The sequence below is a fragment of the Podarcis vaucheri genome, assembly GCF_965113315.1.
Source record: "Podarcis vaucheri genome assembly, chromosome: 5".
Classification (NCBI taxonomy): Eukaryota; Metazoa; Chordata; class Lepidosauria; order Squamata; family Lacertidae; genus Podarcis; species Podarcis vaucheri.
The window spans coordinates 52,621,039-52,646,856 of record NC_138763.1 but is presented as its reverse complement, the minus strand read 5'-3'; the positions used below and the strand labels follow the sequence as shown (position 1 = coordinate 52,646,856).

General features: G+C 41.3%; 1 protein-coding gene across 2 annotated transcripts in view; it reads right to left on the bottom strand.

Moving 5' to 3' along the window:
* Positions 1 to 3,927: 3,927 nt before the first annotated feature.
* TRUB1 (TruB pseudouridine synthase family member 1) overlaps positions 3,928 to 25,818 on the bottom strand; it is a 40,340-nt gene continuing 18,449 nt past the window's right edge. For both annotated transcript variants that reach the window (XM_082222708.1, XM_082222707.1), the window contains exons 4-8: positions 15,338 to 15,419; positions 9,429 to 9,501; positions 7,816 to 7,955; positions 6,498 to 6,554; positions 3,928 to 4,440 (exon numbers count right to left, since the gene is read on the bottom strand). In XM_082222708.1, coding sequence (XP_082078834.1) covers positions 4,226 to 4,440; positions 6,498 to 6,554; positions 7,816 to 7,955; positions 9,429 to 9,501; positions 15,338 to 15,419 — 567 coding nt within the window. In that variant the 3' untranslated portion in view covers positions 3,928 to 4,225. The remainder of the gene's footprint in view (positions 4,441 to 6,497; positions 6,555 to 7,815; positions 7,956 to 9,428; positions 9,502 to 15,337; positions 15,420 to 25,818) is intronic.

Genomic DNA, 25,818 nt, shown 5'->3' with positions numbered 1-25,818 from the left:
GTTCCAAATGCAGACGAGTCTAACCACCCTTTCAATGAACCAAAGCAAGAGCCCTTCCCATATTCCATATCCATCTTATGCACATTCACAGAGGGAAACCAAGAGTTAATGATACAGCATTCTGGGTACACCATCAAGAACATCATCTGGGAATAATTTGTGAACAGGGAACAAGCAAGCTTTTTAAATCAGGGAGGCAAGTGAACTAATCGTGGAGCACCTGGCAAGGCCTTAGAACAGTTGCAGCTGAGGGCTAGTTCATGTGTCCCCAAACAAAGACATTTCTGAAATTTTCTGCTTACCTGGAGTTCACTTATCTGTCACCAGTTCCCCATATCTGGGAGCAGGATGAGCTGGAGTTGCCTACAGGAATCCAATAAGGTGTTGATTCCCAGAAAAGACCCAGGAGGGACTGCAAGGTTTATTTCTTCTCAGGTGGCCACTCCTACCCATCTGCTGCACACCTGAGCCCTCCCTCTTTCCAATTAGAACACCCTCCCCACATTCACACTAGCAAAGTCCTCTGGCTGGCATACAAGCCCAAGACAGGATTTGGGATGGGGCTCCAGGTGTGTTACATGCGTTTGTCAGTGAATCATGCAAGATATCTTTGGATACCATGACACTATATGTTTTTAGGAAGCCCAATGGATATCTTTTCAGAATTGCAGACCTCTTTCTTGGCTGAGGTCCAGAGCCTACTGTGGAGAAAGTTCCTGCTGATATTGCTAACTTTTCCACTTGCAGCTAAGTAAAGAGAAGAGTTGGGAACACTCCCACAGCTGATAGGAAGGAGTTCATTTCCAAAGCCCATTGGATTAGCTCAGAAAATAACTGGTTTGCATTTTACCTTTAAAAAAAACCTTTGCTTGTTTTAATTTTTAAAGCCCTAAACAACTTGGGATCTGGGTATTCAAAGAACCACTTTTCTCTTATACTCTGTTCAACATTTGAGGCCTTACTGCAAGGTACAGGGCCTTTTTAGTAGTGGTGCCTACTCCATGGAATGTCATCCTAGAGAGGCTTCCCAGGTCCTGACATTTTATTGTTTTATTGTTGTCAAGCCAACACATGGCTATTAAAAAAGAAGTTTGGTTTAGTGCTGCAGTCCTGTGATTTACTTTTTAAATCTACTACTAATAGTTTTGATTTTTGTATTATAGTGGATGTGTTTTATGTACGGTATGAAATTTTTCATGTAAGCTACTTTCAGGTTTATTTCTATAGTATTAAGCTGGATAGAGGTTGCTAAAACAATAACAATAATTATAAATAGATCAGCTCATTTCCAGTTAGTGTAAGGATGGTGTGGGTGAGTTCATAAATTACTATAAAAGATACATCCTCTATCAATAACAGGGCTGCATATGACTTCACCCAAACATTACTATGTGTTGGTATTCTACATAACTCCCTAAAACCTAATTTGGACTTAATGTCTAGTACTTTCTGGGGGGGAAATTGCAGGACAAAAATCACCCCCCCAAACAGCTGATATAATTATACTACCTTCTTTTTATGGCTAAGCCTTCTTTTTCCCTGAGAAAAGAGTTCATGTTCTGTCAGATAATTAGCATTCATACTATGTGCCCTGGAGAATATTTCTTTGGAAAAATATACTTACTCTTTTCACTGCAGCACTCATTTTTATTCATGTCTCCAATTAAAGGTAATTGCAAGGATGGAAAAGGTACTTGAGGCCATTTCACCTGTTAAAGCTGAAGTAGCTATATGCAAAAAGTTTAGTATCCATTTCCACCCTATAACAAAGTAAGGCAACTATTTATGCAAGTGCTTATTGATCATAATTACATTAACAGGAACATCATTTCTTTTTCATCATGTGTGCAGAGGCAAGGAGGTTGTACACACATGGTTTAAGAAGATACTCTTTCAATTGTACGGTTGGATCTAAAGACCATGAGCTACGTAGATAGAAAATATCTACAAGTTATGTTTCACAGCAGCATGCAGAATACTTTGTGAATTGGTATGTAGGTACTATAGTAGTTTTTGTGCTTCTACCTATAAAAGAGGAGTGTTCTTATAAGAACATAAGAAGAGCCTGCTGGATCATGCCAATGGACCATTCAGTACAGCATGCTGTTCTCACAGTGGTTGCCTTTTGGAAACCAGCAAGCAGGACTTGAGCACAAGAGCACTCTCCCCTCCTGAGTTTCCAGCAACTGGAATTCAGAAGCATTGCCTTCAGCAGTGAGAGCAGAGCAGAGTCATCATGGCTAGTAGCCTTCGATAGTCCTTTCATAAATTGGTCTACTCCTCATGGAAAGCCATCTAGGTTGGTGGCCATCATTGCCTCCTATAGGAGTGAGTTTCATAGGTTAACTACGTGCTGCATGTAGAAATGCACCTTCGGACCCAACCCGTAATTATGAGTACAGTCATACCTTGTTTCACGACCAGGATCTGTTCCAGAGCCCCGGCCGCTAGCTGAAAAGGACGCAGGGCAAAGTGCCGCGTCTGTACACGTGCGCAGAGCGGTTTGTGCTTCTGTGCATGCGCGAATCTCGATTTAGCGCTTCTGCACATGTGTGAGCGGCAAACCCGGGAGTAACCCATTCCGGTACTTCCGGGTTTGCCGTGGACATTCACCAGAATGGACGCTAGAGGAGGCGGACATTCGTGGAGGTATTACTGTACCCAATACTTTCTGAAACAGCATGCAGGACTGGGACCCAAAACAGACATTTCAGAGACAGGCAAGAAGAGGCTCCAGTGTAGAGATAAAAAATTGTATCCCAACCTTCAACACACCTGCACTTTCAAGGCAGCTCACAACAATACTATCAGTCTAAAATTTCATATGGCAATACCCCCAAGAGGTGAAAAATAACAGCTGATTAAACAGTGCAGTAATGGTTTTTAAGGTCTTGGCAGAATTAAGGTCTCCAATGTGACACCAAAGCCAAAACTGGGCTAACATCCCTCAGCAGAACATTCCATAGACACAAAGATCCTCTCCACAGTTGCCACCTGTCTCACCCCCAAAAGCAGGTGGCATCTGGAGGAGAGCATACTGCTTGATCTGAGGAAGGTCCCTGTAGAGAATCACAGTCCTTGGTGGATAAGGGATGAAACATAAGTATGCTCCTAGATCCACTTTGTTGCTGCTGCTGAGGTATTAGCTATTGCCCAGAGTCCTTTTTAGATTGTGTACACACTGTGTATTTAAAGCACATTTGAAGCACACACACAGCCCATCTAAAATTCTGTGCACTGTAGTTTGTTAAGGGTTGCTGGGAATTGTCACTGTGCCCTGATTTTTTTTTGGGAGAAGTCATATGTTTTAAATGGTTTGGTTAATCACCTTTCTTTGGAAATAATCACCTTTATTTGGATAGGCCAACTTCACCTGCAGCCTGCAGCCTAGACATTGCCGCTGTCATCCATTCCAAGAATCTCATGACTCCAACAGCTTTAAAGAAATAGTCAACACACACAAAAGCACTGGGAAGGACAATAATGAATCAGAAAAAAGCAAAGCATTAATGCAGAGAAGAGATGTATGTAATAAGATTCTCTTCGAGCAATTATAGGTAAGATGTGCTGAGAAATGAAAAAAGAGAAAACTTAGCTATAGAACTAGCCGCAGTGTATCAGCATACATGTCAATTCTTCAAAAAGAAGAAACACACTGAAAAGCACAAGTATGGATCCAGAGGTACATCTGCACACTTTCCCTAATTACCAGTACTCAGTATGGTAATTTAGAGCCCTATTGGCTTTATATAACCACAGTCTTCTAGGCTGTTTTTACTGTATTGCTGCTATATTTATTTTTTATTATTTTAAACCGTATTTATACAAATTTAATATTGTAACTTGCTTTTTGAAGGGGCTTTGCTTTTAAAGGTGAGATGTAAGTACCCAAACAAACAAACAAACAAATAAGGACATGGAAGCAAATTCAAATTTTAGAAGTGTCCTGCAAGGTCTTTTACTGGGTGTAGTGATGAGTCTGCTTCCTTGACAAATAAGTTCACAACACAATATGGACATTATGAAAGGAAATAAATGCTGGGCATCTTTGTGTGTGTCTGTGTGCTTCAGCGTGAACAGAAGAGAGAGAAAGGTATCATTTTCATTGCATTGTAATTTGTCATCCTCCACGCACTGGACTGTAAATTTACAGGGGAAGACAAGACAATCCCAGAGCAATCTTAAAACATCTCAGTCATTCAGTCTTTTTCCTTGACCTGACTTATCACTTATCTTCAGAGTTCATGGCGCATTCTTCAGACAGCTCCATCTTTAATTTTTTACGAGGCGGTTCTTCCTGGAGGAGAGGCATGCAACACTCCAGAGACCGGGCAATTTCATCAATGGTCCATTTGTCTTCATAAAGAACATGCTCTTCTAGGGTAAACGGTCCCTGTTTGGTCCGGGTCAGTTCCAGCACAGTGGCACAGGAGGACAGCTCTGCAGCATCAAAAGGGAGAAAACAAAAGCCAAGCTTGCTAACAGCACACCAATATTTTACAGAACTTGAAACTAGCACCCCAGTGGGAAATATGGGATATATATTATAACATCACCACTATGGTAGAATATAGAGTTGTATCCTGTACCAGTCCTACTCAGAGTAGATCCATTCGAATTAATGAACCTATGCTTGTCATAATCATTTATTTTAAAGGCATTGGATACAGCCCAGAGTATTTTAAAGCCACGTAGTGTGCATCTTTGGCAATGTATTCTTTAAATACCAAATGGTTAGATCTGGTGTCGTGTACTGACTAAGGAACTGAGCTACAAATCAGAAAGTCCCTGGTTTCAATCTCGCCTCAGCCATAAACTCACTAGGTGGCCTTAGGCAAGCCACTCTGTCTCAACCTCAGTTGCCCCTTCAGCAATAGCAGGGGATAATACTAATGTGCCTTACAGGGTTGTTGTAAGGGTAACAACTAGATAATGAACCTTGAAGCACTTTGAACATTTGACACATTATACAAACATTAACCATTAAACATTTCATTATCCAAATACGCTGCACATCTCATGGAAATGCATTGGGGGGGGTACATTTCCCCACTACATTACTGCAACACATTATACATAGGGATGCACCTGAAGATGGTTTGGAAACTTCAGCTGGTGCAGAATTCAGTGGCCAGGTTGCTACCAGAGCAAGACGGTTGGAGCATATTACACTGATCCTGGCCCAAATGCACTGGCTGACAATTAGTTTTCGGGCCCAATTCAAAGTGATGATTTTTAACCTATAAAGTCTTAACCTATAAACCTATAAATGGCTCAGGACTGCAATACCTCAAGGACCACTTCTCGTATGAACCGACCTAGACCCTGCATTCATAATCTAGGGCCCTTCCTTCCATGAGAAGTCCAGAGGGTGGCAACATGAGAAAAAGCCTTTCCTGCACTGGCTCTCCACTTTTGGAATGCTCTTCTCAGGGAGGCCTGGCTGGCACCATCATTTTTCCTTAGGCACCACACAAAAACTTTCCTCTATAACCAGGCCTTTGGCCTCTAACTATGAGTGGCCTTTTAGAAGTGGGTGGGAAGTAATGTTGTTGTTGTCCCCCCCCCCCCGGTTTTAATGTATCTATGTGGTTTTGTTTCTTTGTAAGTTGCTTTGGGTTGCCTTGGGCAAGATAAAGTGACTAACAAATTTTAACAACAATAGTAATGCACAAACACATTTTATGATAAGATTTTTGACACAAGGTCAAACTGCATGCCTTAATAAGCTGTTGACATGTAGTACCTTTCTAGACGCCTTTAAAAATGAAAAGCGCCTGCAGGAGATTTCCCATGTGCAGTGCTGCCCCAAACAGAGCTAGTGTTCACATTACAGAGTATTAATATTACACAGTTGCCATTCAAACCCTGTTACACACCGATGGCTGCTTATTGAATTCGGTCTCTGCCAAAGGAGGAAAGTTGAGCACCAATAATTCTTGGTGTACAGCCATTATGTTCTGTTCATGCTGAGCAAAATCTAGAAGAGCTTAGTGTTTAAAAATGGCTGAACTTATCCTCCTGTCAATGATTATGTTACTCCCTGGGTGAAGTATAGCCAAATAAAAATTCCTTTTGTGGGATCACATCTCAGGTCAGAGGAAAAGCTGATTAAGTCATCATAAACAACAGGGGCAAATCCAGATGGGATGGTTATATCATGTTTGCAACTTTGCGCATTCATCATCGTAACCTTTAAAAACAGGAACTTTCTTACCTCTCCACCCTTCCCATCTGTTTATCTTGCAGGAAAAGAGAGTTCTTACTCCTCTCTCATAAGTCCATGGCCAAACCAACCACTTTACTGCTGCCCTCGAAGGACCACTTTTGTAGTCAATTCACTCAGGTTCATCTTGTGCTACAGAGGTCCAAACCACGGCAAACAGTGCCGCAGCCCCAGTGCGCACATCTGGCAGCCAGAGATACTGACAGCTGATCTGGCCCTCTGTTAACAGCAACATTTGCTCCCTGAGCGATTGTGCTTTGTCTGTGCCTACCTTTGCCAATATCATTGACCAAGCTTCTGACATAAAAGCCGCCGCCACATTCAACATCTGGAATGTTAACGGTGACATGGTAAATTGCCAGCATAGCACAAAAATCTACTTTACATAGAAATGTAAAAATGCACTAAGCAAACAATAGAGTGATTAAAATATTTATGGGTTATAATATAAATTATTCATCCTGTAACATATGTGAGGGTGAGATTGTGAAGCTGGCGAAGAGCGGAAAGCAAACAGGAATAAAATGCACCGGCTTAACAATCATTCACTTTACAGCACCAGCTTCAGGATTTCAGTACTTCGGAGCCTTCATTTGGAGAAGGAGGAAGAGGAGGAGGAGGAGGAGGAGGAGGAGGAGGAGAGGAAGAAGAAGAAGAAGAAGAAGAAGAAGAAGAAGAAGAAGAAGAAGAAGAAGAAGAAGAAAGATACCACGTCAGGTCATATATTTATCCATTGTTGCTTGAGGGGTGGGGAGATTATTTGAAGTGCTAGCAAAAAGCATCTATGAATGTTTTAAAGCACTGAGCAAACTTTTAAAAGTCTACGCACATCACACATATCCAGGAAGACCCAAGACAGTTTAAAATCTGCTCACTATAAAGAGCTGCAAATCACCCGAGCAGTAAGTCGTAACCACTGAAATTACATAGTACATTGAAACACGGTTTGCATATTATGCAAAAGAGGAGAGCACTTAACCTGCAAGTCAAACATAGCCCCAAACTGTTAGCCTCACCAAGTGACACTTACTTAACACTTTGAAAATGTGCAAAGTTGTTTACTTCCGCTTTTGAACAATGTTGCAACCACTCCCATAAGTTACCAAAGTGTCCAAAGGCTGAGCAATCAGTGTTTTCCCCAGTTCATGCAGGGTGGGGTAGTGTTTGCAGCTGTGATCTCCTGGGTCTACATCCATCAGCTTAGCCTACACTGCCTTTTCATCACACTCGATAGAAAAGAGAACAGCATGTCATGGCTGACATCCCTGTCTGATTATTGGCAGGAAGATCACTACTGTCCTTAATGGTCTTTCTCCGAAACACAGGGCCCAGAGATTCTCAGTCTGTACACATCAATAGTCCATTGCTACGTATATAGTTGCACTGTAGATCCATAGGTCAAAATAATGTTGATTTCAGCACATTAAGATAATGGCCATGTGGTTCATCCAAGTTACTCAATTGTCTAAAGGTGGTCTATATTTCACTGGTACAGCACTTAAAATAAAAGGCAATGGGAGAATTCCTTAGTTTGGCCTAGGCCTCTTGATTCACATTTTTAAATTATCACCGCATTATTGGATCCTTACCAAGCGTGAAGAATGGCGGCTTGAAACTCCTAAGAGTGAGACTGTAGACCATAACTTGTCTGGCAGGCTTTGCTTCAACAACTTCTCCTTTCTTAACCAGAGTGGACAACCTCTGTCCATCTCTCTTCAGGGCACAATAGCTGATCAAAGAGTGAATACAACAGGGTATTTTTTATTTATTTCATATATTTACAAGTAATACAATACAAGTAAATCTTTAAGATGTTTACAAAACAACAAATACAACAGATTCAATCCAGAGTAGTGCTAAGGAGAACCATCTGTCCAGGTGAATAAATAAATAATAAATCTCATATACACACACATGTCAGATGCTATTGCGGTTGCTCGAGAGTAACCAGGCAGGACTCCGACCTGTCTTTTACAGGCTTTATTTTGGTGCAAACTATTTACAATGAAGAGCGTCATAAGTTCATGTCTGGCTCAATCGATAGCAGAATCCGGGAGTGGTCTGTTTTTGTACCTCCCCCAACATAAACGTTTCGTCACCCAAGCCTTTTCCGCCTCTCCCTGCGCCTCAAACTATTGCGCATGATTGAGGATGGCAGGGGTGTGCTTCCCTCCTCTCCGGCTTGCTCAGGTGCGGTGTTAAGGCTCTCTCTAGCATCCTCTGGTCCTTGCACCTCTTCTCCACTGGAGGTGGGGAACTGCTTCGCAAGATTTTCGGAGGCTCCCTGTAACACCCCTCTATCCCTCGCCTGTACCCCTCTATCCCTCGCCACTGGGCCGATGGCAGTTCCCTGACAATATAGATATATGTTTCATTGCCTGCTGTCATGCATTTAAAAAGCGCTCTGGGGTGGGCAGAAGGTCTACCAGTGGACCACTGTTCAGTTTCTGGTATAATTGATGGTGGCTGAAACTTGCTAAGTCCAGCACTAGGAGACCTTGGTTTGATTTAGCAAGACCCTTCTCACATTCTCAGAACCAAGGTCTTCCTTTATGAATTTAATAGGCATAGTTGAACCATTAACATTCAATAAAAAAAGAGAAGATGCCTGCCAATCTGAAATTAGCTCATCTCTGATGAAGACACCTAATCATACATTTTATCACCATCCTGTTCATACGTGACCCTTACATTCTGACACAGGGATCCATAAGGGAATGGGCATTTGCCAAGAACAAGCGGCACTTCCACAGTTTCTATGCCAAACATTGTATTTGGTACTTCAAAGACTGCATGTAAAGTGGACTGGACTGCCTCAAGCGTCCCTCCAAGAAGCACTGTTACCTTCACTGAGAACACTTCCTATTATTGGTATACAAAAGTGTCCTAAAATGCAACACTGCCCATTAAGCAATACTATTTGATTTTGGTTTAAATATTCAAGGCAAGGGAAAGCTTTGCTTCAGTGATGACCAAAGGCCTGAAATTCAGTCATAACAGACAACATCATGAGCTATTTGCATGTGCTGTTCAAGTCAATGTCACTCTTGGCTGTAATTCTGTCAAGTTAATAAATTCTTTCCAGACTTCCCTGTCTTGCCAGCTTTCTGCTCTACAGAGGTCACTTTCTACTGCCAGCAAAATGAGATTTTGCAGGCAGGCTTCCCAAAGATGACGTTCAACTATTTATCAAAGCACTTACATCGGGGGAACTTGCATGATGCTGCCTGTGAACTTCTGCAGGACATTCTCAAGATCCTCTTTTGTTATCCAATCTGCCAAAAGAGAAAACATGGGCATATGTACATTTCAGTATTCATTATTCGTGTAACAACTGACAAACTTTGAGCACTTCGGAGAATTGAGAAGAAAGCTGCTGATCTTTTGGATTTTATATTAAAGCCAAGACAATACATTGAGTACTTTACCAACTTCATCTGATATACCAGCTATGATTCTATCTGAACAGATAGTCTTGCAAAAATTGTCTATACTCTATTAACACCCCAGATGGATTACTGCAATGCATTATACATGGTGTTGCCTTTGTCTGGAAATGACCGCTAGCCCAAAATAGCAAGATTATCGACAGTAGATATCAGCATATCACACCAGTCCATCATCATTTGCATTGACTTCCAGTCCATTCCTGGGTCCAATTCCAAGTGATGGTTTAAATAATAAAGCTCCAAATGGATTGCTTCCGGTTGTATATACTTGCCTGGACATTAACATCTAAATCAGAGGGCCCTTTTCAAATTACCCCACTTAGTGAGGTGAGGTCAGTGATGACCAGGAAAAGGGACTTCTTGGTGGTGGCACCCCAGTTATGGACTGTTCTCCCTAAAAGGGCTTGAGGATCTCTTTGGTACCAGGTGAAGCCATTTTCATTTTCCTAGGCTTTGGAACATCTATAGTTTTACTGATTTTTAGTTCTTCCATTTATTTTGTTTCCCTCTGCTGTTTCCCTCTTTAGTCGTGTCTTTATTGTTCTCATCTGCTTCATGACAGCCTCATCTGCTTCATGCCCATGTTAGTTTGTTTTTAATATTCACTATTTTATTTTTGTATTGTGTTGCTTCTAAATTTGTGAACTGCCCATTGTGAACTGGAGATATAAATATCCTAAATAAATAAAATATAACTGACTAGCCAATACCAACCTTGAACATTTTAAATGACATTAGGGCCAGTCATCATTTTTTGGTCCAAAAAAAGAGTCAGGCAATAGTCCAGAAAGTTAAGTAAGGCTAAGTAGCAAAAGTATGTAATTTCTTCTCTTCCCCTTTTGTCTCATGCGCTACTAACAAAGCTATCCCAGCAGGAATGATGGGAACTGTAGTTCAACAAAACCTGAAGGGCACCAGGTTTGGAAGAATGGCTTAACCTGTGCCACAGAATAGTTGTGCAAGTAAATGAATAGGTTAAAAGATATGTGGGGTATCTAATTTGCATCACATTATCCTGGACACAAGGATATGTGGACCAAAAGAGGGGCAAAATATTCATAAATCTATTTGATTTAAAATTCTCAACACACATCAGCCTTTATATTACCAGAGGGAGAAAAAGAAATATAACCCCATAAACACGGAACTTTCTGCACACAGGATTTGGCTGCTTATTTGCTTCCACTCCAATCTGAACGCTCATTTTTCTGATAAGCTATGTAATGTTATGAAAATCTTCCTCTATCGAATTGTAATGTATGCTAATGCAAGTCGATCTAAGACTCTTCTTAATAACTAGGATGTGCAACATGGTAGGGGAAAATGTAGTAGATACATTATGAAATACTCAGTGCACAAAACATTTTCTTCCTCACAAGAGATTAAAGAAAAATTTAGAATGGCCTAGCTATCTGGGTTCCGATTTCCAGCACATTAATAATTCTAGGGTATTATGATACTCACTTTTTACATAATCTAGTTATCATTATCCAATGCAGTACAGCCAGAATATAAATCTCGCCTTTCTAGTATATGCGCCCACACTCTAACATATACATTGCCAAGAGACGGCTCAAAAGAATCACAAGCACGCTGAGTACAACTCCTGTCAAAGACCGATTTCTGGAGAAACCAAAGCATAGACTTCAGGAACATAATGCAACAGAATACAGATATTTGGACTCTGACCAAAAGGTCAGATTTGGGACTGGTTATCCTTCCTGCAGTTATTAACCTGAACATCCCCTCTGCTCAGCCTCCCTCCCTCTGGTGAATCCCAATGGATTCCTGCCAAGGAATAAATAAATATCATGAATGGCTTTTTCTTCTTCTTCTCATGCTTTAATCCTTGCTCTTTACTTCTTCTAGGCACTTGCAGCTCCCTTCCTGAACAGATGGCTCTCGTGATACAGATAAGAGGGTTATTCCTTGAAAAGAAAACATTTCATCTCTTATGCTGTATCGGAAGGAAACAACTTTAATATCTCACTTTATACAAAGAGAACATTTGGAACCGCGATGGCAGATGCTGCTACTGTGCCCAGCAGCAGTCTAAATGAAGTGTCATTAATGATAATGCTGCAGCAGTTCATAAATCAGTCAGGGCTGCAGGAGGGGAACAATATGTACGGGAATGAGGAGAGGGAGAGACAGGCTCCCTGGTGTTGCAGACACCCTGTTTGCTTCTAAGATCAAGCTTCTATGACTCATGGCATGTGGGTGCAGGTGTGTAAAAATCAATCATTCAAATTTTTTTAATGATGTTTTGATTTACATCAGATTTTTTAAAAATTGTAAATATTAAGTTTCCCTTAAATAATAGCTAATATTAAGTAATCCGGATATAAGAATGTTAGCGCTACAGGTTAATCTCTAAATTGAACCAATGGGCGGGATTTACCTAATGAGTCCCATTGGCGGAAGCCCTTTGAAGGTCTTCTGCTTGCACAATGGGGCTTCTCCTCTCTTCTCCCCCTGCAATTGCTTCTGGGAGGATCAGGAGAACACACAGGGAGAAGAGAGGGGGGCATCATTCAGTCTGGCAAAATGAAATGGTTGCGCTGACAAAACAGTCAACTTGGTGCAATGTTAAATACTTCCTATTGCCTCTACCAAATATGTAGACTTAAATAATGCTTTTCTGTATAAATGAAGAACCAATCTGAACATTTCTCAAATGGGAATGTTTTCATTTCCTACCTACCAAACACAGGCATTTCATCTTCACCTGATGAAAAAAACCTGTTCTAGTTTGCCCAGTAACTATTAGGCCTTCCTTTGACCTATATCAGTCATACGCATTTCATTTTTGTTTTGCTACTTTTGGCGGGTGGGGTGGGGTGGGGTATCTCAGCCTAAGAGCAGAGTGAAACAACACTGGAAAACAGAAGACAATAAAAAACTACCTATATTCACATGCTTAACATCATAAACTCTTATGGGTTCTAAGGCTGAACATATGTAGGATATTTTTAAGACATCCCTGCTGCCAGTTATAAAGGAAAACATGCATGGGGTGGGGAGAGGTAAGCAATGAAGCTCTTTCAACATTTCCTTTTGCTGCTGGTGCCTGAAAGACCTTATTTTCAAACAACCTTTGGACACCTTTGTAGGACTAAAATTTCAGTGTTTGTTTTTGATTTGAAAAATAGGAACCTTACCATAAGAAGAGGGTATACTCTGAGCCCAGCACTGTATTTGGGAAATAATTTTTGAATTTTAAGATACTGTTCAAATTATCCTGGGCTTCTGTTTTTAAGAGGCTTTAAATTTAATTACTATTCACAAACAAGTGAGCAAATAGTATAAGTACAAAAAATCACAAATTGGTAGCAAATCTATACTCCTGCTAGGACAAACACCAGGGAAGCAGGGACAAAACATAGCACTAATAATATATAACACTAATAATTATAAATACAAGCCAAGATTAAAAACAACATCAAAATACTATGGTGGATGATCCTTTTTGTGGTTTGTGGCAAACGTTTGTAGAAAACTGCAGCAATTATTTTCAGCTGCTACTGCAAAGATGGCAGCCTTGTTTGTAATGATTTTATTGTGGTCTGCCAATATTTATTAATCTACAGCTTTACTGTTGATCTGTTTTTGTACACCACATCAAGGATTTTTAAAAGAAATTCAGTCATGGCTTGAAGTTTTCTATACCTGACATCATATATGTAATCATGTAAGGGGCAAAAGTGGGTGTAATTTGCTCAAAATGGCCTGGTGGGCCAATCTTCCAGGCTTAATTAGGCTTGCGGGCCGGAGGTTCTTCAGCCCTGGCTTATAATATCTGAATTGGGCCTTTGGCTAGTTTGCTCATTCAGCATTAAAAATGAATCAAGCAACAGACATGAATTAAAATGAAGGTAGGTCTGTGAGGCAGTATAAGTTGTGAGGCAATATTATATTTTAAGAGGTGTGGGAATAGTGAGAACATACTGCATGCAAGAAAAAGGAGTAAAGAAAAAAAAAATCCACAGAGACCTCCTTTATCACCACAAGGCAACAGAAGATAATTTATCATGGTTACCTGTTACTGGGTATTATAAATACAGAGGGTTGCATAGCAGTTGCTAGGAGACCAGCTATCTATAGCTCTGTTCTCTTTAAGTTGTGAAGGAATTAATGAGAGTAGTAGCAAGTTTGCTCCGCAATTAGTGGCATGTTATTTCTCAGAAGCACAGGAGAGATGCATCTTTGCATATGACCAAAAGCAAGGCACGCAACAAAGCAGAAACCTAGCAACCATTCCAGCTATTTAAAAGGCTCTTGTTCTCCTCCTTGGATGAATTTGTTGATTTAGCTGTTTGTCTGAAATGTAAAACAGCACTGAGAGGTGATAGAAAGATCTGAAGAGAAGGGTCTACTTTGAGGAAGTAGTAAGAACTGGAAACTTTCCCTGTTGCATTATCAACCACAGAAGGATCATCTCCTAGGGTGGGTGGAATGAAAGAAAACATTTACAATAGACAGTTAACTCATGGTCATCCCATTACGCTATGATTATGGCTATTGTTAGTGAAGCAAGAAGCCTTATAGGTATCACCTCACAAACAGGCATCACAAATACTTACACTCCACAGCAGGAACTTTAAGTGATTACAACCCCAATTCCTCTACACCCAACATACTACTTACATGCTTTTTCTTTCTTGCTTCATTAAAAGCACACATAGTGGTACTTTGATTGCAGAGCGTCAATTCAGAAGAAAACATGACACCATACTCATACTCTGTGCCCAAGCCAAGTTGAGACACCAAGGATGTGCATGCACAAGCTTGGGGATATTCAGGCAGTGCACGCTATCCCAACACAGCTCAGGAGGGGATAGCTCAGTTGGTAGAACGTGAGGGTCTTAATCTCAGGGTTGTGAGTTTGAGCCCAATGTTGGGTGAAAGATTCCTGCATTGCAGGGTTGGACTAGATGATCCTCATGGTCACTTCCAACTCTACAAGTCTGTGCTTCTGTGATCTCTGAAAGTTTAGTCAAGGGAAACCTGCACACAACATACCACCTTTTAAAAGCACAAATGCCCATTACATCCACACCACATGCATGCAGAAACAGAGGTAGGAAATATGGGAAGCTCACTTCTACTGAGTCAGAGCACTAAACCATCCAGATCACTCTTGTTCATGCTAACAGGAATTGGCTCTCCACAGCTTCAGACCCTAACTCAGATGCCAGGACTGAGCCTTTGCATGCACTCTATCAGTGAGCTAGTTGCTTTAGTAAGCAACTAAAGCCAGGGATGGGAAACTGGGGAGTTCAACATCTGGAGGGCCACATCTCCCATTAGACCTAGTAAGTATAGCCAACAGTCAGGCATATTGGGAGCTGGAGTCTAACATATGCAGAAAGTTACAGTTCCTAAATACCTGCTGATTAATTACAGTGATGCGCTCAGTAACTAAGGGTCTGTGGATTTATATGACCTTCAAGTGTTGAGTTCAGTTTCTCAGAAGTCATCTTAAAAGCTGACAAAGAATCCCCATTTCCAAGATGTTGCAAACCATTTAATTTGTCAGCTAGACTAACAAAATTCCTTTAAAAATAAGCTACAAACCTGAGCCTGACACCATCTTTGCTGCAATCTAAACAAAGCACTGCAGTCAAACAGTCAGAACAGAGCACGTTATGTGATTCTTTACCGTAAGGTTTTTCTTCTGTTACTTTGCCTGTAGAATCAAATGTGTCAGTTGCCTTTCCCAATTCCCCAACAGCTGTGTATTTCTGTAAGGAAGAAAATAATTAGTGTGAAACACTGAGTGGAGGGCAACAGAGGTTTAATGAAAAATATCACCAGCATCTTGAGTTTATACCATGCCACCAAGCTAGACAATTCAGAAAAAAGAAACAATTATGGAGATGAACAAATCTATTCCTGTACATGCACATTCCCATTCTGATTTAGAGTACTCATAAAAACAGAAGTATACTAATTGGATATTATAAAAAGTGTAAGTCACACCCATGAAAGAATACTAAATGTTAGAATATTTTAGTGAAATCAAGGGTAGATATAACACAGGAATGCACTCAGTCAGCTTTAGTGAGCCTGTCATCAAGAAGGATTGCACAATGCTATAAAATCAGATTATAAAAAAGAAAAAACTGAGAGAAAGAAGGAGATGGAGATGACTTCAGTTCCCTTTGTGAATGCCATCACCTCTGGAAAGAGAAAAGGAAACAGCACAGGCAGCAATACAGACAAGGAAAAGTGGAAGAATATTGTCTCTAAATTGAAACTGAGGCACAGAGCTTTCAGTCAAACTGAGCCACATTTGCCTTTTTTTTTTTTTACAAAAGCTTACTACGTATTTAGAATCAAGACACACAAAAAGATTTTGCATCACAATTTTAGTAAGTATATGCATGTGTGTGTGTGTGTGTGTGTGCACATTTATGTACACAAGTGTAGCCTAGGCATTCGGCTGAATACATGAAAACCAAAGCAGGTAGAGGAACGGAACTCGATGTGTTGGTTCTGCTGCTGGGCGTGCACATTCCACCCCAAACCCTTGCAAGTGTAGCATGAAGGTAGCCTCAAGCAGACGTAGTGCGAATAGAGCTTTTAAGTTCTCTTACTTTGCTTCCAGGCAAGGCCTGCTAAGTGCCAGCTCTAGCAGTGGTGAGGATACTCTCACGAGATCTCCCAGGAAGTCAGATTGTTCTGCAAGATCTTGCAAAAGCATCCCTAACACTCCCAGAGCTGGCGTGCTGAGCAGGCTTCGCCCAAGAGTCAAGGCCAAGAGCTTAAAACCTCTTTTTGCATTGGGTAACCCCAAGCAGACCTGGCATGAAAAGCTTTTAAGCTCTCAGTCTACCCTGCTGAGCAAGGCCCACTGGGAGCACTGGGGATGCTCTCTTCCTTATCGGCTACCTTATAGAAGTCAGGCTGGCTAGCTTTGTGGGAGGCTCCAGGCATTTGTTATATCTGCTTTCCATGTATACATGTAACCCTTGGAACCAAACCCTCATGCAAGATGAGGTATGCTAAGATAGTCCTAGCTGCTGCTAAACATGCAGTTCCCATCATTGGGAAAACAGGGAAAGCAAGAACAAGCATATTTGAAGTAAATAAGATAGTAAATAAGATTTCCCAATAATGCATTGGTTAATTAATAGTCAAAATGCTGCTCTGATGCCTAAGCAAGCATATTTAAGCCACAGAATTAAGAGGGATGTTTAGGTATAATTAATGTCTGAAGATGGAAAAGTTACAGATAGGTAGCCGTGTTGGTCTGCCATAGTCAAAATAAAAAAATTCCTTCCAGTAGCACCTTAAAGACCAACTAAGTTAGTTGGTCTTAGAACTAACTTAGTTGGTCTTTAAGGTGCTACTGGAAGGATTTTTTTTTATTTTGAAGATGGAAAAGTTCATGATACACACTTCCCATCTATCTGTCCCTTCCACAGAAGCTAGTACAGTAGATAGTATGCTGAACTAGAACTAGGGACACCTGGATGCCAATCCTCAATCACTGGTGAAGCTCCCTAGGCAACCTTGGACCAATCACTATCTCACTGAACCTAATGTACCCCATGGAGTTGTTGTGAGGAAAAAAGCGGATAGCCTTCAGTTAGGAAGCCCTGGGCTTCTTTGAAGAAAACAGCAACCATCAGTGAATGGAGAAGACCTTGAAGACACAAGAACTCCATGTGCTCAGAGTTCCTGCCCCTGCAATGAATCACGGAATCAGAGTGCAGAAAACGATTAGATTACCTAGCCATGGTTCAGAATTTCACATACTTCCACCATAATCTTACTCTGGCTTGTATTGAATATAATCAGGTGTGGCCTTAGATTTTATGAACACAAGATCTCAGTCACTAGCAAGTAACAATTAAGCCACAGTTAACGAGAAAATTAACCACCTGCCCCCAACTGCTAAAGCAACCCAGACTGTTCCCTAGATCAGCATTGTTTTTAGGGATGCTGGTGATTAAAAAAAGAGAGAGATCCAAGAGTTGCCTCTCAGCATTGCAAGGTATATTAGGGGGGCTTTCCTGGACTATGTAGTACAGCTGCTTAGAAAGTGTTATGTACTGAAGTTCTCACCCTGGGCCAGCAGGGGAATAATGTAGATAGTTATGCAAATGAAGGATCGAAAAGTGACGTTCAGTGATTGGATAGTTTTATATGCAAATGAAGGATCGAAAAGTGACATTCAGTGATTGGATAGTTTTAGAAAATGGCAACAGTTGCATTGTTCTGGAGCTCTATATAAGCAGGCTGACTGAGCTCCTCAGCTAGTTCTGTTCTGGCATCTGAATAAAGAAGAGCTGTTTAAAGAATCGCTGTGTCGTCTGACATGTTCGCCCACAACCTAACAGAAGGTATCTCTGAGCAGCACCAATTAACCAAAGGCTTATTAAACCCGTGATGAACCAATAAGTTTGGGAATCCAGAATAGCTATAAATTCTCAGAAAAGGACAAGCTCACGTGTGGTGTTAGATTATCCTCCATCTACACTACATAAGCAAGTGATTATGGACAAAGTATATGATTGCAGGATGATTTATTTATCCCACAAAAATATCATTTACTCCTAAATAATAAGTGTGTTATATTATTATGCCTCTGTTCTCTTATCCAAGATACTGTAACACAAACTCAAAATAAAGCCCCTTCTCTACATAAGATATGAAAAGGGAGACTACAGACATCATTCCATCTCAATAACACCATTAAAGTGTTTTTTAAAAAAATGAAGATTAGATAATGAAAATAGAAGCATCCAGCAAGTCAAACCCAAAGAGTAAAACTTTAAAGCCAAGAGCAGGTTATAGACAACGGAGCAAATTTAAATTTAACGAATAGTCAACATGATGTCTTAATACCAAGAAACATTACAACTCTCTTCTAGAATAATTTTTCTCTGGAGAGAAAAAGCTGACTTTATACTAACACTGCACTAAATTTCTTTTACTGCAAGATGCTGTAATTGTTCTGTCACTGCTGAAGAACTACAAGTGTAGCTGGATCATTTGACCCTGTATATCCACCTCTACTTTGTGACTAGATTAACTCACAGGGTGACCTGACTTCCAGTGAGGCAGGCGAGTCCTTAATATTTAACAGGAAAATTTGCAGATAATTGCACTGGATCCAAGATGTTCATATCCTTAGGACATTGGAAAGCTTGAGCACAGCAACTGTGTGAGAATAATATAAACCTGAACATTTTAATTTATACTATTAGTAAGGTTTTTATTATTATTTATGCTATTAAACAGATAAACTCTTACTAGATTTTTAGCACGATGACAGCATGCTAAAATTGCAGCAGTGTGAGAACTAGACCTGAATCTATCCAATACACTTATTCCTTTGTTTATAGCCCATAACAGTGGCAAATGGGGCTCATCAACGTGGTAAGGTATCCCATCTAGGAGAGGGAAAACTCTGATCCTAAACTTCTGCTGCTTTGCAGGAAATCTCAGGAGAAGAAAAGGCTACGGAGTAAAGCCCTACACAAACTTGGAGTGGAGTCCCTCAGATGGTTGGATGGCGTCTTGTACATTTTCTTCTGGCAACTTTGGCAGCCTAGTTGATACCATACCACATCAGAGAGGCCGAGAGGGGTGTCTTGTCGTCTGGGCAGCCCAGGACCTTCATACACACTGCCCAGGTTTGTACCTCAGTGGGGTCACTTCAATGCTGCTAAAGCAAGGGTTTGACTTCACTCCTGGAGGTGCACTCCACTGTCTCTCAAGACAGATGAATGCCAAGAATTCATGCTACAAAAACTACACTGAGATGCAACAAACCATGGTTTTCCATGACATGCATTAATGGAGGTGAACCTCCCTTCTCCTGTATGAGGGGGGAGTAATAAGCACCTGAATTATTGATCCTTATTTAATGACAAATTAGGATCTGGACTTTAGTTCTGAGAACCTGGCTTATAAGCAGCAAACCATAAGCTGCCACATTCAGATACAATGGCAAGTTTTTGTTGTTGCTACCCTAATGTGGAAATATTCTAATCTACTGACTTCACATACTCTCTTCACATACACAAACTCAAAGTTTGCTGCCGTTTGTACAGGTAAGAAAAAACTATGGTTTGCTATTGCATCTGCATGGTGTCTATCTTTCTCTGTGTTAACAGAACCTCTGTTAATCTGTTTAGTAAATTTGTATCTTGCCCTTCCAGTGAATGAAAATACGTTTAGTGAAGGATGTGAATTCCAAATTTCTCAACACTATTGACAGAGCAAAAAATGAATTGCTATAGGAAGGATGTTTTTTGGAGGTATTTCTGTGGCAATTATAATGTGTTCTATAGCTTTTGAAACCTTACATGTACGAAAGCTTTGTGACTCCAAAGCAGAGTCAAAATAGGTTGTGGTCCATGAATAGGCCATTGGCCAACTTCTGGTAGACCACTTAGTGCTATGTATTTTGCAAAGGATGCTGGTCTACGTAGAATTTGATGTGATTCAGCAGAGCATGTCATATATTTTTAAGCAAGAATGAACGTTCACTTAATGCATATTAGCTGCTCCTTGCTTTGAAAACATCAGTGGACCATGGGGTATCTTCACAGTTTTTGTATCACCCTACACCTGCTATACAAAATTCCAGGTTTTCCAGAACCAATCTTTCCAAACCCAGAAGCCTGTTCCCGTTTGATCCCTGTGCCTACAATGAGCTCCATTGTTAGCAACATGAAAGTGATTCCAGTTTGCTTTATCATAGCAGCACCAATAAAAGTAGCTTGACAAGTAGCTATCCATGTTTATTCAGAATTATGTCTCAGTGTTTTTTAATGGTGCTTATTCCAAGGAAAATGTGTATGGGTTCGCAGCCTGAATGCTTTTTGTTTGTAAGTCATGGCATCAGTATTCCTCTTAGATAACCAATGGATAATGGTACTTTTATGATTTGTGCACATATGCATGTGTATTATCCCTTGATGACTGCAACAGTGGACAATGACTTGTATGAACAAATTGAACCATCACCAAACTAACACTACAGAAACAACTCTCTGTCAGCTGCTGTCATTTGTAAAAGACTATCAGCAGGCAGCATGATCATAAATCTCACTCCTTATGGGAAGATTTAACCATCAGCTGAACAGGCCTGAAAATAGAGCACTGAGTGCAATAAGGAGGGGGAGAAAGGCTAATTCAGCTTTATATACCACAGAGCAGCAAGTCACCCAGATAAAGTATCCTTAAATCTTAATTTGTTTAGCAAAGCTATTCTGCAGACTTATTTAAATACATTCATGCAAACTCAGATCTAATTTGAAATTGTTTATCATCATTTACAATAATTACTTGCACACTACAGGTGCTTAATGGGTTCCAGGAAAGACTGCTTTGCCCAAGCATCAGTAAAACTGCCTCTTTCTAAAATATACATCTTTGCCATCAATTAGCATTTCCATTAGAACAAATAGCTGATTGTGTTAAGAATGGTTAGCAAAAGTGAACATCCCTGCATATGCACTGTGTCCAGAAGAATACCAAAAGCTAGCTATTACCGAAAGCAACATAATGTTTTTTTAGAGGAAGCCGTCAAATGCATTACTGACTCTTACCAGTTACTCCCATTCAATATACAACAGGCACTATAGAAGTGTCCCCTTCCATAGTAATCCTATTTCATAAGCATGGATCTATTTCCTGAAGGTCTTGTGGGAGACACACAAACCTGTCTACTGAGCTACAGGCTCCCATAGCTCTAGATCAGGAGTGAGGAACCTGTGCCTCTCCAGATGGTTATTAGTGGTGGCTGATAGCTCCTGGACCTGGTGGGGGCAGACAAAGTTATGTAGGCAGGGCCAATAAGGTAACATGGGTGGGAACATGGGTAGGGCCAAATTTGTTCTGGTTTTCTTCCCATTCTCCCCCCTGCAAAGGCATGGACACAAAAGAATTGCAATTGTATAAGAACTTAGCGCCTAACTCAGTGTTTTTCAATGTTGGGTCCCCAGCTATTGTTGTACTGCAGTTCCCATCATCCATAGCTAGCAGGACCAGCGGTCAGGGATGATGGGAGATGTAGTCTAACAGAAACTGGAGACCCAAGTTTGAGAAACATTGGCTAACTAAACTGAAACATCTCTAACCTTGGTTTAGAAGGGCAATCTACACCCACAGAAACCACTGCCCAACTCAAGGCATTCTATGGGAGAGAGTTGTGAAGTCAGAGGCGGGACTTGCTGGTAGTAATTATTTTGACTGGCTAGACAGATGAGGTGGGCAGAAGCATCTAGGAAGCCTCTCAGTCAGTGGAAATATGTTAATAATGACTGTGGGTGACAGGAGAAAGCCTAGGCAATAGATTTCAAGGTCTGAGGGGCTCAGAATCTTAGATGGGCTATATTCCACTTTGCTCCAAAGAGGAGCCTTCACTGTTGGCCATGCCAGTTAGGACTTATGCGAGATGAAGTTTAACAACATCTGAAGGATCACTGGTTCCCCACCCCTGTTCCAGATACTAAATTACCGCTGTAATGGAATAGGAAACAAAAAGAAAATTTAAAAACATCAGACATTCATTGCAGTGGTACCTTGGGATGTGAACGGGATCCGTTCCGGAGCCCCGTTCGCAACCCGAATGGAACGCAAGACGCGACAGCGCATCTGCGCGGGTCGTGTTTTGCCGCTTCCGCGCATGCCATCATTTTGGGCATCTGCACATGCGCGAGCTGCAAAACCCGGAAGTAATGCACTCCGTTACTTCCGGGTTGCCGCAGAGCGCAACTCGAGCACGCTCAACCCAAAGCATATTCAACTCGAGGTATGACTGTATACTTTTTCTAAGCCATGCTTACAATGCTTGTCTTCCACACATCAATGATTATTTTCAGGAGTTTAACAAAGAGATTCCACAGACTTTCAGTATTGCTTCAGCTGTACAGTACACACCTGAGAATGAGTTAATACTTCACAAATATAAGATGGGGGACACCTGGCTTGCCAGCAGTACAGTGGTACCTCTGGTTGCGAACGGGATCCATTCTGGAGGCCCGTTTGCAACATGAAAGGAACGCAACCCGCGTCTGCGCACGTGTGGGTTGCGATTCGCCGTGTCTGTGCATGCGTGTTCCGCCATTTTGCGCGTCTGTGCATGCGCGAGCGGCGAAAGTCAGAAATAACCCTTTCCGGTACTTCTGGGTCGCCGCAGGATGCAACCTGAAAAAGCGTAAAATGAAGCAAACGTAACAAGAGGTATGACTGTATATGTGAAAAGGATCCAGGGGTCTTGGTGGACCACAAGCTACACGAGTCAACAATGTGATGCAGCAAGCTTGCTTTCTCCTGCTCTGGAGGCTAGGACGCAAAGCAATGGATTCAAGTTACTATAAAGGAGATTCTGACTAAACCTCAGGAAGAACTTTCTGATGGTAAGATCTGTTTGACAGTGGAATGGCCTCCTTTGGAAGGTAGTGGACTCTCCTTCATTGGAGTTCTTTAAGCAGAGGTTGAATGGCAATCTGTGGTGGATCTTTAGCTGATATTCCTGCATTGCAGGGGCTGGACTAGATGACCCTCTGGACCCCTTCCAACTCTACAATTCTATGATTCTGTTTTTCATACAAAGTCAAGATTGCCAACCAGAAAGTTGCTCATCATTTAAGTCTCTACTTCCATGCAGCATCCAAGCTGATTTTGCCACACCGGTTTAAATGTCTTGTGAAAAATAGCTCTTTGACCTTTGGATTAATTCTAATCTTTCTGTGTACCTGAGTACAAAATGCATGCACTACCTGTCAAGGGGTGTTAGGTGAATTCTGCTTCTAAAAAAGGCAAAGGGAAAAAATCAACCAGGGAAGGACACTACAAGAAACCTATAAGCCAGCAATAGTCTCAGTCTAGAGGGAAATTAGCCATTATGTTCCTCGAGCCCCTCTGACAGCAAGCTTGTGTCAGAGTAAAACAGAACAGTTCCATTTCAGACAACTAATTAAAGTGGCTTCCATTGCCCATTTGGGGATCCCTGGGAAATTCAACTGACTATTAAAAAATATCTGAGTTGTTCAAGACCATGGCAAGCTCAGTAAACCCCTTGTTCTGTTCATCTTTTTCCTCCCTAACCTCTGAGGCCACTGGGAGCCTGGATTTGATGTTATCCAGGTGACATTTTGATAACGGTTCTCTCTGGAGAGATGACAACCTTTGAGATCAAACGCTCATTCACCTATCGCTTAAACAAGAAGCTGCAATTAATGCAGGGGAGTCAATTCTAATCTTCTGCAAGTCAGTGAAGCTCCTGGGGATTCAGATAAAAAACAGCTAGCCTAGGAGAGCCCATTTTAAAAGAGCGGATTTTCAACTAGTTAGTGCATTGGAGATCACAGTACAGATTACTCACACTGAGCCTCTCATTCCCAGGGGAAAGTGAAATCACTCTCGTCTGACCTACTTGAGGGAAGTAGAACTACTGTTATATGGAAGAAGCTACAACTGGATAATGCACAATGCAATCAAATGAATCCACACAGATGGTATGAAGTAGCAGAAGTCTGCACCACTGTATCTAGTCATAGCTAACACTGACAACAGCTAGCTTTGCCAGATATGAGGTATCTCTGTTGTCACGAGAATATAGGGCCACACCAGAAAAATAGGTAAACAGGTGTCCTGGGATAATAAATTTGGGAAATGGAAGCTAAGAGTGTTTCAAACTATTCAGCAGCAATTAAAGCATCTTAACAACTATTTGCACCTCCTCTCCAGAGCCAGAAAGCATATTTACTAGCCAGCTTCAACAAAGGTGAATTTTAATAAACAGATCACCTTTAGGGCTGAAACACCCAACATCATCCACTTACTTCCAAGCAGATCTGTGCAAGATGATAGTGTAGGAGTTCAAATTTAAGCGGCTCTTTGCTTCACTTTTGAAGCTGAGCTGTTGCATCCAACACTGTCATTCAGCAAGCCCTGTGCTTGAACAGGTCCATTTCTCCATGCTGGGCAGATGAATCCAACACAGCAAAAGCACTGATGCAGCCATTGTGCAAGAGCTTGTGCGAGTTTGAAGTCTCATTAAACTACCTTTTTATGCTCCTATCCTCTCTCTATACAAAGCTATCACAAGATGACCCTCTGGTGAAACAAGTTCAGTGCTAATTCTCTTTCACTTAGCAGTATGTGGGATACAACCCCCAATGATCACCAAGTTCTAATTTTATTTTTTGAGCCCTGGAGGACTAAGCTCTCTCTTTTGTCAGTACATATATTTTGCGGGTAAGTATTAAAACTCACCAGTGTGTATAAATTGAGATCTCAATTAACCAAGCATAATTTCCAAAACAACCAAGGAACTGCCATTTCTAATCTCACACCAGAAATTTCATACGCTGTATCAAAGAGGAAGTGTAACATGTCCTCCAGCTGCGTCCAGCGTGTTCATGCAGATTGCATTATGTTATGCTTTTCCTCCCTTGACACATTATGCACATTAATTGCACTATTTCTGCACCCTGCAAGTTTATGGCTACTGCCAACAGTGAATACGAAGCTGAAAAGCCTCCATACCACAGATCATCAGCTACATACAGAATTCCACTCAAGAAGTGGTGCCTAGCGTCTACTGGGGTTGGCAGAGTGGAAGTCAGCAAGGTCAACAGGAGGCAGAGTCAGAACCAATGAAAGGCAGGGCCAACTCATTCCAGTTTTGCCCCATCCTCCTCCCTGCTCCGTTCTTCAAGGGCAACACCAAGGCTAAGAAAGGAGAAGTCGATAAGACACTGCTCCCCCTGGACTGAATGCAAGTGAGAAATTAAGCCGGGGGAGAGGCTAGCTAATGGCCGGTTGAAGTTAGTGAGGCAGTGCCGCAATCCACCCTAGCGGACCAACCTCTGTTGCTGCCTTTTCTTATGGGCTTCCTATCAGATATTTTGACTTAAAATAAGTTAATAGAAGCAGTTGCACATCTTCTCTTTCCCCTAAAAAACATCTCAGAAGGTTGCGGGAACATCACAAACAGAATGGAATGGAGCATAGAGTAGTGCAGAAGGGAAGGAAGTGACAGGAGACTTTCCCGCTGTGAACTTCCTTATGTTATATTAGGATCCAAGCCAAGGAAGCATTAACCGTTAAAGAATTAACCAGAATGTGCACAGCCAGGATTTCAATGTAGGTTAAGCCTCAAGGCCTCACTTC